General features: G+C 33.0%; 1 protein-coding gene across 1 annotated transcript; it reads left to right on the forward strand.

Moving 5' to 3' along the window:
- Positions 1–15,387, forward strand: LOC127736987 (protein dispatched homolog 1-like). Its single transcript, XM_052247543.1, has 4 exons — positions 1–113; positions 754–877; positions 5,874–6,090; positions 12,146–15,387. The coding sequence occupies exons 1-4, from the start codon at positions 1–3 to the stop codon at positions 15,148–15,150; spliced, it is 3,459 nt and encodes a 1,152-aa protein (XP_052103503.1). The 3' UTR covers positions 15,151–15,387.
- The last annotated feature ends 444 nt before the right edge of the window (positions 15,388–15,831 follow it).

Genomic DNA, 15,831 nt, shown 5'->3' on the forward strand with positions numbered 1-15,831 from the left:
ATGAGGAGTAACTGGGAGGAAAAGAATTTTTACAATGAAATATCCCTTCAAATAAATTTGACCTCTTTAGAGGATCAGTATCAAGGACAAGTTAAACCTAAACATAAGACATTGTAAATTTCTACTTGAAAGCTAGAAATTTTAAATTTAAAAGATGCAATTAGTAATGGTATCTTACAAGGTTTTATTTTCCATGAATTAACCAAAATATACCTTCTCCTTGAACCTCGAAATGGTTAACTTAGTTTGATTGATTGTTTGATTGATTGTTGGTGTTTAACGCTACTTTTCGTACTAATGGTCATATTGTGACAGTCAGTTTTTATTGGTGGAGGAAGCCAAAGTGCTGTGAGAGAATCACCGATCTCCAGCAGGAAAACTGACAATCCTAACCAATAAAGATTGAAGTCAACGCACCTGTTACATGAGGGGTCGGAACTCACAACCTCAGTATTGACAGGCTTGGGATACAGTAGATGCTCTACTTAGACCACTCAGCCACTGAGGCCCTGAAAAACTTATTTGGAAATTTAATTGCATAATTGTGATAGGTATAGGTAATCCTGTAGATACTGTTGGTATTTTGTTAGAAATAGCAGTTATTTAGGATTTTTGTGACACCTCATCTTCCTCCTTAAGGAAAGACAAAAATATGCTTTGTTAGAATCTAAATGTATGCTTCTTTAATATCATTTAATTTATGTTAATCTTTTGTTTAACCTCTTATCCTTACTAAATTTCTTTTCTTTTCAGCTACACAAGAGTGGTAGTTCACTACCCATATATGGTTTTCCTTGTCGTCTTTGTTGTTATAGCCACCTGTTTAGTCTTGTCTTTGACCCTTGTAGAATTCCCTACGTTTGGTAACCCACTGGATGTGAGTATGATTATGTTATATCAGTTTGATACGCATCATGTTCTGTAAGTTTTAGAAGTTTTTGTCATTTAGTAAGAAAAATTAGTAATCTATGCAAATACCAAAAACTAGACTAAACAAAATACATATTCGATTATGTAGGTGACAATACTTTAATGCAATCAATTATCCATTTACTGTACTGTCTTTTGTTTCTATCCTTTTTGAAGAAGAAATTATTGTTTTTCCCTGTCCTTATGTCTGTCCATCACAAAAGTTCTCTCACATTGATCAGTTTATTTAGAACTAGGGTTCTAGCTATGAATGAGATGAATTGGCTATTCTGTTTAGACATTTTAGGTCATATAGCTCCTAACGTTGTGGATTATCCACACATCCCTGGCATTCAAATGTTTAAGTTTGATTAAGGTTATTCCAGAGTATATGAAATAATGAGATGTGGTACAGGCGGATTCAGACAGAGGTACACATGGCACACTCTCCCTAAAATAAGAAAAAAAGTCCTTTATAGGTAAAATTAGTCAAAATATGGTCGGCTAACACCTAAACCTAAGTGTATGATTGCCAATGAAACAACTTTTCACTAGAGACCCAATGCCATAGATCTATAGGTCACTGTATGGCCTTCAGCAATGAGCAAAATCCATATTGCATGGCAAGAATCCCATGCTTTGTTTAGGTTAGAGCATTCCTGATACTGGTAAATCCAGAAAAGTTTTTCATACACACAAGATAAAGCTTTTATTTCAATTGATGCAACAAAACTTACATTGTTATTTTGATATCATGAGACATTTACAAATCTTTAACCAAAAATGTTGGTGATATGATTTCAATATTGTCTCATTGAAGTTAAATAATACGTGTATTAGATATTCTTTTTTCAAAAGGAATAAAACCACTAATTCATAGCCCCATTGCTTTCTATGTTAAATTCTGCAATTTCAAGCATTAATGGCTACTTTGTCTTAAAATCAAATAAAGTAGCAGTCATTTCATGTCAAAACTATACCTTATTCTAAATTGTGCTGAAAAAATCAACATACCTTTAATTGCATATTAGAGCGCACTGGTTCCCGGAAGTTTGGTAGTACAAAAAACAGGTACTTCCGATCTGAACAACTGGGCAAATGTGCCCTCCTATTATAATTTCTTATATTTTTTTTATTATTCAAAATAAACTTTCAACAAGGTTCCTACAGTGATCCCAAATCCTTAAGCTTTCATTTGATACCAAATTTACCTAAATATTTTACCTATTGACAAAGTTACAGCTATGCGTAGGAACTATTTTGTTTAAAATATGTTCTACTTTCTTGTATGTTCTTTCTGACCGGGCCCGAATTAGTGGTTCTATACCAAAAGAAGATTGTCACACTTACTTAATAGGAAAGCCATAAAAAAAGAAATTCTTATTAAATATTTGGTTCATCTCACCCTTTCAGTTAGTTTGGTGGAGTTGTTCTCAATTCTTTCTTTATATTTTAGGTGGCATGAAAGTTTCCCACCTTTGTAAAAGTCTGAAGTGTTAATTATACCTCATACAACAACGTTTTGCCCTAGCTGTCATTAGTTCAGCCCTTCATGTCTATTTGCCCATCAATTTTTTTCTGGGCATTTGATTTACAAAATGATTGTTTAGAAAGATTAAATAGCTAATATGATAAAAGGTAATGATGACATGTTCTTCCAAATAAAAAAGTAGAGATTGACTGTGAGATTACAAGTTGCTTTATGTCAATTGTCCAACATTATGTGCACACTTTAAATTCAGAACTCATTGTATTCATTTATTAATGCGAATGTTTTACTATCTACAATAATACAACATTAATCAATGCTTTGGAATACTATTACTAGCAGAAATATAAATGCTTTGTCTCAATGTCTTGATGCCTATCCTTTAAAATATTAACTTCCACAAAAGCATCACAATGATTTCTAAAGTTCCAGTTAGGAAAAGAAGAAGATAGAAAGGAATAAAATTATTTTGTTCAGGTTTTAATACAGTGCACTATTATCCCTGCTACAACATAATTTATATTTGGAGACAGCTGCAGGGAAATCTAATTTTAGAAGAATTTTTTTGTCAATTTAATCAAAAGAAAATTAGGACAATTACTTTTGGTGAGGTTGTCATTACAATTGGATCTAATTTTCTTCCTAAATGTTCATTCAGAATCAAGTTGAATCAGGCATTAGGTGACCTCATTCCATTTTTAACTGAAATGGCACTTTATTACCAGACTGAAGTACATTTATTTCAATTATAGATGGATAGATCATTAAAATTTAAACCTAAAAACCTGGAAACATACAGTAGTTCAGACAAAGATAATTACTAAGTCTAAAAGCAGAGACATCCAATGTAATACATATTTCTTGGACTACTGGTCAGGGTATTCTAATTTCACGAAAACACAGGGATAACTTTTATGTTTTAATGCACTTTTTTTAACTAAACATAAAGTATTTATGTGCTAAAAAGCTCCATCTATTTTGAACATATGTGTACATAATTGAGCACATGCAATTATGTACACTTCAACATTAGCCTTTACTTTCTAAATACAATAGAACAAACACAAGTTTGGATACTGAATGGCGCAGTGACCACCTTAAATTTTATTCTTTTATACAATATTATCTGCCTTAAAAGTCCAACAAAACAACACAAGATACACTGCCTGGCAGAATCTTGAACAATGTCACATTCTGTAATAAAATAATCTACAAAATAAATATAACATAAGTAAATACTGTACTATATAAAAACTGGAATACAAAAATTTTTTGTAAAAAAAACAAAAAAACTTCTACCTTTATATACTCTTTGTGCCTTTGTGTGGTCACTACCCAGTCCTCGATAACTATAAACGATAAACGATAAATTCATCCCACATACTGCACATAAATTCATTTTCCTCATAAAAAAGAATACACCAATCTTGAGTTGTTTTTTATGAATGAGTAAAAATGTTTGACCCAAGGTCAATCTGTGTAAATGATGTCATTGAACAATCTATTCTTACTATGATGTAATAACATAAGCATTTTGTTATAGGAAATGTACAGGAAAGTGCACAAATTTGAATTTAGTTTACTTTGGAACCCCTACACTTCATACTACAAAATGTTTTTGAGAAGCAGTGGACATTCGATCAATTTAATATAGCTAAAATTGGTCATTTCTTCCATTATAAAGATTTGGAGGCTTGTTAGAAATAAATGTTGTTTCAGTTACACACTACCCTATAATAATGATAATCAATACACATGAATGCAAATATTCTCAGTTGTCTCCCTTTTGCTTTGTATTTTCTCTTCAATCACAGAAAATATGCAGAAGAAAGTATAGAATTATATCACTTAAAACATGTGGAAGACATATTATTTTTGTCATACATGTATTTGCCTGTTAGGCACATACATTTGTTGCCTCAAATTTTCAATCATGTTACATTGAAATGGAATGACACTTCTAATTATATCTTGGTGTGCACCATCAATTGAGTGTTCAACCAGAATGAAATTTATTTGAAGTGGAGGGTATTTCTCTTGGCAAAGTCTATTATATTCCTACCTGGCATAAGGAGAAGGGGCTTGTTATTGCAAAATCTATACTTTACTAAGAAGGAGAAGAAAAATTGACAGAATTTCTTCATACTGTGTGTAATTGTGCACATTATTTTTATCACATGAAGCTTAAAAGACCATGCATTATCAATTGGCTTCTGTTTACCATTTGATAACTTTTCACATTTTAATCTTCTCTGCTGAAACTAACAAGTCAGTGTGGACCATACTTGAAAAGAAAGATGTATATGTTTGTAAGATATTTAAAAAACAAAATGATTTGATTACAGTTAGATTAAAGCTTGTTTGCAAGAAGTAATTATCATACCTCCACTCCATAGAAGTAAATATACAAGGTCCATCTAGGGACCAACCTGCCACAATATGAATGATTAACATAAGCACTATCATGACTATGGACATTTTTAGAATAAAGTTAGGGCCAAGCCCAAAATTTAGTAGCTGAGGCTATTTTGCCCTGCTTATTGTTCACCCTGGTATACTGGTTTACATCTTTTTTTGTCCATCCCTCCCAGGGTATTTTTCAAAACATTTTTCTCAGGAACTGCAAATCAAGGCTCCCTGAAATTTGGAATCAAGTTTCACGTGATCATGTTATATTATCATGTGATTTTACATTATGGCTAGGTTTGAAATTTTGTCCTATTTATGAAGAACTTCAATTCAGCTGTCTGAAATTTGCTGTCAAAAAGAGGCGAAAGATGCCAAAGGAATATTCATACTCACAAGTCGAAACAAACCGACAATATCATGACAAAAAACTAAAAACGACCAAAAGACAAACAACAGTATACAAAACACAACTAAAGACTGAGCAACACAAACCCAACCAAAAACTGGGGGAGATCTCAGGTGCTCTGGAAGGTTAAGATCCTACTCCACATGTGGCACCCAAGCTTCATTTGAGCATCTTATACTCTGTGAAGTTTTCACATCAATCATAATCAACATCCTCTTTATCAAACAGTTGTGAGTTCTATCTCTGCTCATTGTGAGGTGTGGACAATCTTTATTGACACAGAGTGTCATTTTTCCTGCTGAAGGTCAGCTTGAGTTTGTGAGTTTGACTCCCATGTGGGAGTGGCAGGTGCTTTTGACTCTGATCTTAATTGACTAGGATTGTCAGTTTTCCTACTAAAAATCAGTGGTTCTCTCCAGGTACTCCATCTTCCTCCAACAATAAAAAAAGGATGCCATGATATAGCCAAGATAACAGAAAGTGGCGTTAAACACCAATAAAACAGACAAACAAAATTTATGAAATATTTATATATTCTTAGACATAATTTCCATGTATGAAACTTTGTAGCATTTTTCTCAGGAGCATGCTATACCCTGTGTTTTTACATCATTGTATATTTAAAATCTTTTTAGTTATACATTTCCATTTATTTTTTAGGGATTTGAACCAAGAGGGACAAAAATTGGACAAAGACTCAATACATTTGGCAACATTTATGAGAACAAAGGAAATAAGCTTTCATTGCTCCCGTCCAACTTCCACTCTCTTCTTAAAGATATTGATGATTCTGATGCAGCTACCAATGAACAGAACCAAACAGATGTATTGTCTAAAAGAAGTACCAAAAATAATGATTATTTCTGTGAATTTTCTAGTAAGTTTGTTTGGTAAATATGGTCACAAAATCTGGCCATATTTAAGATCCACACAAAACTTCCCTTGTTAACTTACCTGGTAATAAAAGGTCAAGAGCTTTTCTTGTCCTTTTGCATTCATTGTCTAGAAATATATATACATGTACATGTATATGTACTGGGGAGATGTGATATGATTACCAATGAGACACTATACAACAGAGTCAAAATGACGTGGAGTTAAGCAATTAAAGGTGACAGTACTGCCTTCAACATAGTCCATACTGTATAGTCAGCTTAGCTGACTATACAGTATGAATATAAAATAATGTACATGTTTGTTGTCCTTCATCAAATATTTTGAAAATGAATTTAGAATTTAGATACTACTGGGCCATTTTTAGATCTGATTGAAATAGTTACATTTTGTTGTTATGGTACAAATCTTATTTGTTAAAAATGTCCCTGTGAGATAATTAAATCCTTTTAAGCTCAACTGGCCCTGATGGGTGCAGAATTGTTCAGAATGTCAAGATTTACCTACTGTCACTTTATACAAAAACTGTCAAATAATTCCTTGTAGGAATTATTGCCCTTAAAGTGACACAGTAAAGGGAAAAACTTTTATCAGTCGGCCAAGTACCCATCTTTGTGTTTTTATACACCCGTTTATGGGATGTATTATGGTATACCGTTGTCCGTCTGTCTGTCCGTAGTCAACATGTCCGACAATAATTCAAAAACGCTTTAACCATTTTGCATTAAACTTTGGTGAATTGTTTATATCTATTGACATGAGATCCCTTTCATTTTTTATACGACCGCAAAAAATTTTTTGTGGTCGTATATTGGTATGACGTTGGCGTCGTCGTCGTCCAGCGTCGTCGTCCGGCGTCGTCGTCGTCGTCTGGCGTTGTCCGGCGTCGTCCGAAGACACATTGGTTTTCGCACTCTAACTTTAGTTTAAGTGAATGGATCTTTATGAAATTTTACCACAAGGTTCAATACCACAAAAGGAAGGTTGGGATTGATTTTGGGGGTTATGGTAATAACAGTAAAGGAATTAGGGGCCAAAAAGGGGCCAAAAATAAGCATTTTTGTAACTTCCAGACATAACTTGTGTGTTAGTGTATGGATCTCTCTGACATTGTACCACAAGGTTCCATATCACTAAAGGAATGCTGGGATTGATTTTGGGGGTATTTGCCTCCAAATTTTAGGAATTAGGGGCCAAAAAAGGGGCAAAAAACAAGCATTTTTCTAGTTTCATGACAATAACTTGTGTGTAAGTGTATGGATCTTTCTGAAATTGTACTACAAGGTTCCATATCACAAAGGGAAAGCTGGGTTTGAGTTTGGGGGTAATTGCCCTAAACGTTTAGGAATTTGGGGCCAAAAAGGGGCCAAAAAACACATTTTTTTCTAGTTTCCAGACAATAACTTGTGTTCAAGTGTATGGATCTCTCTGAAATTGTACTGCAAGGTACCATACTACAAAGGGAAGGCTGGGATTGAGTTTGGGGGTGATGAATCATAATGGGGGTTCAAAAAATTTTGGGGGGGGATTTATTTTTTTTTCCTTTTTTTTCTTTTTTTCCTTTTTTGTTTCTTTTAAAATTTTCCATTTTAAGTTGGTTATTTCTTATTTATATTTAAAATCAAATAATAATGATATGGTAGGAGATACACACCAAACAGGATGTGTAAATTATTATATAATAAGTATTGTGCAATAGCAAGAAATTTTCAATTGCACAGTATTGCACAATAGCAAGAAATCTTCAATTGCACAGTATTGCGCAATAGCAAGAAATCTTCAATTGCACAGTATTGCGCAATAGCAAGAAATATCCAATAGCACAATATTGCGCAATAGCAAGAAATTGTCAATTGTACAGTATTGCGCAATAGCAAGAAATATTTAATAGCACAGGATTGTGCAAAAGAAGATACTTCCTATAAATTGCTTATTTCTTGACCAATTTCAATGGGGTTTTATTCTTGATTTCATGGGGTTCTTTAATATGCTGAATCTAACTGTGTATTTAGTTTTTGGATTTTGGGCCCCGTTTTTAAATTGGTCCACATTGAGGTCCAAAGGGTCCAAAATTAAACTTTGTTTGATTTCATCAAAAATTGAATTATTGGGGTTCTTTGATATGCCGAATCTAACTGTGTATTTAGATTCTTAAATTTTGGTTCCGTTTTCAAATTGGTCTACATTAAGGTCCAAAGGGTCCAAAATTAAACTTAGTTTGATTTTAACAAAAATTGAATTCTTAGGGTTCTTTGATATGCTGAATCTAAACATGTATTTAGATTTTTGATTATGGGCCCAGTTTTCAAGTTGGTCCAAATCGGGGTCCAAAATTAAACTTTGTTTGATTTCAACAAAAATTGAATATATGGGGTTCTTTGATATGCTGAATCTAACCATGTATTTAGATTTTTGATTTTTGGGCCCCGTTATCAACTTTGTCCACATTGAGGTCAAAAGGGTCCAAAATTAAACTTTGTTTGATTTCATCAAAAATTGAATTATTGGGGTTCTTTGATATGCCGAATCTAACCGTGTATTTAGATTCTTAATTTTTGGTTCCGTTTTCAAATTGGTCTACATTTAGGTCCAAAGGGTCCAAAATTAAACTTAGTTTGATTTTAACAAAAATTGAATTCTTAGGGTTCTTTGATATGCTGAATCTAAACATGTATTTAGATTTTTGATTATGGGCCCAGTTTTCAAGTTGGTCCAAATCGGGGTCCAAAATTAAACTTTGTTTGATTTCAACAAAAATTGAATATATGGGGTTCTTTGATATGCTGAATCTAACCATGAATTTAGATTTTTGATTTTTGGGCTGCGTTATCAACTTTGTCCACATTGAGGTCAAAAGGGTCCAAAATTAAACTTTGTTTGATTTCATCAAAAATTGAATTCTTGGGGTTCTTTGATATGCTGAATCTAACCATGTATTTAGATTTTGGATATTGGACCATAATAGGTGAATGTCCAATTTAAAATTTTTAAGTTCTTATACCACATTTAATCTGTGTTAGAAACCTATGCTGTGTCAAATATTTAATCACAATCCAAATCCAAAGCTGTATCAAGCTTGAATGTTGTGTCCATACTTCCCCCAACTGTTCAGGGTTCAACCTCTGCGGTCGTATCAAGCTGAGCCCTGCGGAGCATTTTATTATAAATTATAGATTTTACATTTCTGAGTTATGGGGTTTTATTCATTAAAAAAAGGGGTATTTTCCAGTTTTTGGACAATAACTAAAAAATGCGTTGAGCAGTTTTCATGAAACTTTGGTGGCCAGGTTATATCTATTAAGATAAACTCCCTTTAGTTTTTGTCTTGCCTTGACGGAGTCAAAAAGCGTGAAATAGGTATGCTGTTTCCAGTGTCGGCGGCGGAGGCTGTGGCGTCAACAATGTATTAAGTTTGTGATTAGGTCTATTTTATGGTGAACCACCAGTGGTAGGTCAGTGATATTTGGTATGCAGTTGTATCAGCATTGGGACATTTCATTTCCATGGAGATTATTTGGCCCTGCCCCCTCAGTCATGGTCTATTGACTTTGAAACTTTTGCTTAGTTTACATGTATTAGTTTGTGATTAGGTCAGTTTATGAGGAACCATTAGTGGTAGGCCAATGTTAATTGGTATGCAGTTGTATAAGCATTAGCACATCTCATTTCCATCAAGATTATTTGACCCCGCCCCCTCAGTCATGGTCTATTAACTTTGAAACTTTTGCTTAGTTTACATGTATTAGTTTGTGATTAAATCAGTTTAAGATGAAGCGCTAATGTTAAGTCAGTGATATTTGGAATGCAAATTTCTTGGCATTTGCAAGACTCGTTTCCATGGAGATTATATAGCCCCACCCTGTCATCATGGTTCATTGACTTTGGAACTTTTACATAGTTTACAAGTTTATGTTTGTGTTTAAAGGGAACGAATAATAATAAGTCAATGGTATTTGGTATGCAGTTGTATTAGCATTGGCACATCTCATTTCCATGGAGATTGTTTAGCCATGTACATTCAGTCATGGTCTATTGACTTTGAATATTTGCATAACTTACATGTTAAAGAATTGCTATTTTAATTTCAACATTTGCATTATCAAAATTACAAAAAGGCGAGACATATCTCTCTGTTAACAGTTTATTCATAAATTTCTGATATGACATTGAGAAGTTATTGAACTTATTCTTTGAAAAAGCGACGGGTGTATCATGCGCTCATGGCACAGCTGTTTATTGTGGTTTGATACTACCAGGGATTGACCTACATGTATTACTCAGTATGAGATCAATGATTTGGCAGCATACTATATGATTTTTTTGGCATTTTTTGTGATTATCTTAAAAACTATAATAGTTGAAGCAAAACTGTACTGAGCAAACATGATCAGCAAGACAAGATTTACAAAATAGTTAATTGAGATAAATCATCAATTGACTCTACATGGGGTTTTTCTCAGAGAATGACAATTTTTTAAAAATGTTCTTGAGGTGGATCTTGATCAAAACTGGTCACAATCATATTTCCTTTTTGAAAGATGACTGCCATTGTTGCTTAAGATTTTGATGGTGCATATTTAAGCCAGGTGAATGATTCCAGCTTCTCTGAGACTCTTGTTTATAATATGTTTCCTGTTTCCTATAATTCAATATATCTGAATACTACCGCACAAAAATAAACGCATTAAAATAAATAATGAAAATCCATTAATGAATTGGTTCTGTTCAGAGATTATATATCTTAAAGTCATATGAAATTTCAAATTTAAAGAAAAGTTGAATATGTTTTATGATCCTAAATGACTAAGTTTTACTATAAAACAAGTGTATGTGAACTTTCTTGTAAAAGAAAAATCCTTTATATTATGAAAATCTTCATAAATGAACTGCTATTGAATTATTGTCTTCTCGTACTCTTATTCACCAGTATTTTCCTGTATTCAGTGATCTTAACTATGAGACCTTTCGTTAGAATTTTGGCCACTGCATAGCACAAGTGTGAGGGGAAAACCGTGATAAAAGAGTGTAAACAAACGTGCGCTGGAATGTAAAAAGTAATTAACTGGTTCTTAAAGAACAAAGCAAATACACCTAATCATTTAACAACTGTTAAGGAAAAGTTTAGATAACAAATGGGAACACATGGAAAATATAAAAAAAAAAATAGCATGGCTTTATCAATTCACTTATTTTTCATGTGCTCCACATTCTCTATGTTGATTGTTTATCAATGTCATGATCCGGTAAACTTCGGCGACAAACTCGAAAGTTAAATAGCTTGTAATCAACAACCACTGAATGAATTATTTTTGTCGATTTAAGTTATAGATTCGTAATGAATGTTAAAAATGTGCATACAGAACTTAGTTTAGTTTATATGCATGTTTTCTTACATATATTTCGATGTGCCCCGTGCTGTCTATCATTTGTTGTTTAGTTTTATATGTATTGTCTATCATTTGTTGTTTCGAAGTTATTGGTCTTTTGTTGGGCAATGTATGACAAATATATGTTGAAAAACCTCACCCGTAATTATAAATTATGTAATTCTTTGACCGCTTCCGACAAGTGTAACTTCAAGGCATATTTTAGCGGCGATCAATGTCTTTCAAAATAACAAATAACTGCACTTTTCTTGTATCCCTGGTGCTTTCGACTGGAGAACCGTTGTACACAAGCATTGCACAAGTTGGCACTCTGAGGCGGGTGGGGTGCAAGAAGGTGAACTGTGGTTTATTTTTATCAATAGTACCGCTTAAGTCGATGCTAGGGGCCGTCTTGACTTTGTTGTAGGGTATGAATGATTCATTCATTGTTGAAGACCCTACGTCAACTGTCTAGATGAAGAATAGGAATAAAAGCCCTGTTCATTGATAATTTTCTATGTTTTCAATGTATTGTGTGCGATTTTGTCCCATGTACATTTACTCCATATCCTTTCATTTTCTATGTATTGGTTCAATAATTTCAATGACATTACAAATACAAGAAACTCGTTTCATATGACTTGAAATATTTTATTCCTTTTTTTATTGCAGGTCAGAAATATAGTCAATTTGCACATATTGCCTTTACTGCAGAGGACAGCTCTAATCTCTTCACTGCTGAAAATATACGACAGATGTGTTACATAGAAGAACAAATTATTCGAACCCATTCCTCCTTTAAAGAATTGTGCTTGACTAAAGCTAGCAATGATTGTTGTCCCAGTTGGTCACTAGGAAACTATATATCTAGGCTGTCACATAAATCAAATTGCTCACAGATTACACAAGAGGATGTAAATAAGGTGTATAAAACTCTTGATAAATGCTCAGCATACTATTTTAATTACACTTTGGAACATGATTGTGAAGCTATGAAGCGAAGTGGAAGAGTTTATTCCCGTTGTAAAGGCATTCCAAGAAAGTGTATACGTTTAAATGGTGTCTTCAATATTTTACATCATATTACCGACATGAATTTTATACCAGAAAGTGCCAAACAACACACAAAACCTTTTTTACGCTATGCTATAACCTTTTTACCAATTTCTTACAGCATTGATACAGTGGAGTTATACAACCACATTGAATCATGGGTAGGATCAAGCAATCAAAATATCAAAATAGCAGGGATAGATTTTGGTATAAAGTACACGCTGTTTAGTGAATACCTTTTAAAAGATACAATTTGGATAATTGGTGCTATCTGTATAATTTTTATACTAGTATGGATCTATACAGCCTCCATCTTTGTTACATTTATGACATTTGTTGTTATTGGATCTTCCTTAGTTATGTCTTATTTTCTCAACCAGATTATTTTCGAAATCAAATTTTTTCCATACATGAATCTTGTTACTGCTGTTATGGTTATAGCTATTGGTGCTGATGATGTTTTTGTATATTGTAAAGTATGGCATTTATCCAAATCTGAGAGAAACAATGGAACTATGGAGAAAATAGTGCATGATACACTCCATCATGCCACCTTATCGATGTTTGTTACCAGTTTAACTACTTCAGCTGCTTTGTTTTCAAATGGTGCTAGCTCAATCACCGCCATTAAATGTTTTAGCATCTATGCGGGGACAACTATATTATGTAATTTTTTAATCATGATTACATTAATTCCTGCCACTCTTATTATCAATGATAAATGGTGCAATTGTGAGAGCTGGTACAATCCAGAATTTTCATCAAATAAAAACGTGAGTTACTTTTTATGCAAAATACCATACAAAGTGTATCATTCTATATCTGATTGGTCAAGGATATTTTTTGAAAAGTTGCTGCCTTTTATCATAGTGAAGTTTAGACATATATGGATATTTGTACTAGGTGCTTTAGGCATTGGAGGAGTGGTTGTGATATTCTTCTATCCTAAGCTCAAACTACCATCATCAGATAAATTTCAAGTTTTTTCATCCAATCATTTAATTGAAAAATATGAATTCCAAATAAGACACAATTTCCGATTTGAAAAATCTAAAGATATTGAAGAATTTACCTTGTTGCCTTTGACATTTGTATGGGGTGCATTTGCAACAGACAAAGGAGACTATTTAAATCCAGCTAGTCGTGGAAGTTTGGAATTCGACAAAACATTCAATGCAATTACTCCAAGTGCTCAAACATGGTTGTTGCAATTTTGTAATAAACTGAAAAATACTGATTTTTATCAGGAGACACCAGGATATCAGCTCACAAATTGTTTTTTTGATAAATTTCGTGATTATTTACAAAAGCCTTGTCTGTTTGTAGATGATTTTCCATGTTGTAATAATACATATCCAAAATCAGAAGAAATTTCGTATTGTTTATATAAATACATTCCAATGCTCATGAATACTCCAGGTGTTCAGTACAGTCAGATTACTCCAGGCATAAGATACAAAGACAATAGTATCAGTCTTATTATTGTGGAATACATGAGCAATGTACAGTTTTCATTTTCTTACTCAAAGACCAAAGATTTTTATACTAAAGTTAACAGCTGGTTTACTCAGGAACTTCAATCAGCACCACCCGAAATGAAAAATGGCTGGTTTGTCAGCAACCTAGCTATGTTTGATCTCCAGAATAGTCTTTCAGAAGAAACACCCATTACCATGGGGATTTCTCTTGGTGTTGTTGCTGCTGTGATTTTTATAACTACATTAAATGTTTTCATCAGTATTTTTGCATTGATTAGTGTTGCATGTATTATGTTTCTCACCATTGGAACATTGGTGCTCCTGAATTGGGAACTGAATATATTAGAAGCTGTGATCCTTACTGTAGCACTTGGCATGTCAGTAGATTATACTCTTCATTATGCTGTAGTTTATCGATTATCTCCAGATATTGACCGTGAGAATAGAATTGTGAGTTGTGTTCATAGTATGGGAAGTGTCATCACTATGGCAGCAATTACCACATTCCTAGCTGGTGCATTAATGATGCCAGCCACAGTTTTAGTGTATAAGAAATTTGGCATCTTTCTAATGCTGGTCATTTCTGTAAGTTGGACTTATTCAACAATCTTTTTCCTTTCATTGTTATGTATTTTTGGTCCAATGGGTAATTTTGGACAATTCAATTGGCCAACTTGTGAAGTCTGTGTTGCAGCTCCAGAGGAACATCAAGATAAAACTCGATATACTATTTCTGAATTATCCTCAACAAGCACATATCCTCACACAACCAGTACAGCCACAACTTCAACAAGTGAGTCAAGAGAACTTGAATCTATATCTGACGATCCAATAGACCCTTTTCCTCTACCTCAACGAAGAAGATCAAGATCAAGAGGTCAGTATCATGAATATATGAAAGCTCGTACAAGGAGTGACAGTCCTGAAGAACTAAGGCCTGGAAGAACTGAAGGTTATCATTCCAGAAGAGGAAGTCGTGTAAGATTTTCTATAGGAAGTATAGAAAAAACAAGTCCCAGTCATGAAATTGATACTGAACCAAAACGATATGGTAAAAGAAGATCGGTGGCAGAGGATTCAGTATTTGAGGTATCAGAGGAATCAATGTCCTCTCCAGTAGAGGGCAGTAAAACAGAAGTTCATTAATCCTACTGTACCATCATAAGAAAAGTTTTCTTTGCTTTAGGTATCAATTTTTCCATCTTATAAATGGGAATCTGATAACTTTTTACATTTGTTTTTTTTTTTTATATTCAAAGGTCTAAAATGTTTATATTCCAAAGGTTGAAAGTGTTACATTTTCTTGTGATGGTAGGAATGTCATTTAATATTTGTTAAAAAAAATTTATAGTGGTCTATTATTTCAACATTTTTATATCTGACTCAGGCTTATTTATTATGAAAAAGTTTTTGCTTATTGATAATTTTATTTTTATCAAAAGTATGAATATTAGTCATCAATGACTTACAGTTAAATAAATTGTTGATTTTTGTGAGAAAAAAATTTGCATAATTTTGTAAGAATTTTTATCTGCTTGTAGCTAAGCATCTCTTTTGAGTGAGTTTGAAAGTTTTAACTGTAAATGGTATAATCATGTATCAATTTAAGGAATACTTAGTGAAGGTATTCTCTGTTTATATTTTTTTTTTAAACTCTATTGACAACTTATGTAGACAACTGTTTAGAATATCTGCATGATATGCTTATTATGCTTTTTGCATTCATTGTTGATCAAAATTATAAAAAAAAAACAAAAAACAGAAACTCATTTAAAAAGTTAATAGTTTTTCCTATAAAATTATATCAAAAATACTGATATCCTTAAT

Source organism: Mytilus californianus, unplaced genomic scaffold (assembly GCF_021869535.1).
Source record: "Mytilus californianus isolate M0D057914Y unplaced genomic scaffold, xbMytCali1.0.p SCAF_4, whole genome shotgun sequence".
Taxonomy (NCBI): Eukaryota; Metazoa; Mollusca; class Bivalvia; order Mytilida; family Mytilidae; genus Mytilus; species Mytilus californianus.

Excerpts from the sequence above, each read along its gene's own strand:
- LOC127736987 (XM_052247543.1), top strand. The coding sequence starts at position 1 with ATGAGGAGTAACTGGGAGGAAAAGAATTTTTACAATGAAATATCCCTT. Across the intron at positions 114-753 it reads AAACCTAAACATAAGACATT|CTACACAAGAGTGGTAGTTC; the intron begins GTAAATTTCTAC and ends TTTTCTTTTCAG. Across the intron at positions 878-5,873 it reads CGTTTGGTAACCCACTGGAT|GGATTTGAACCAAGAGGGAC; the intron begins GTGAGTATGATT and ends TTTATTTTTTAG.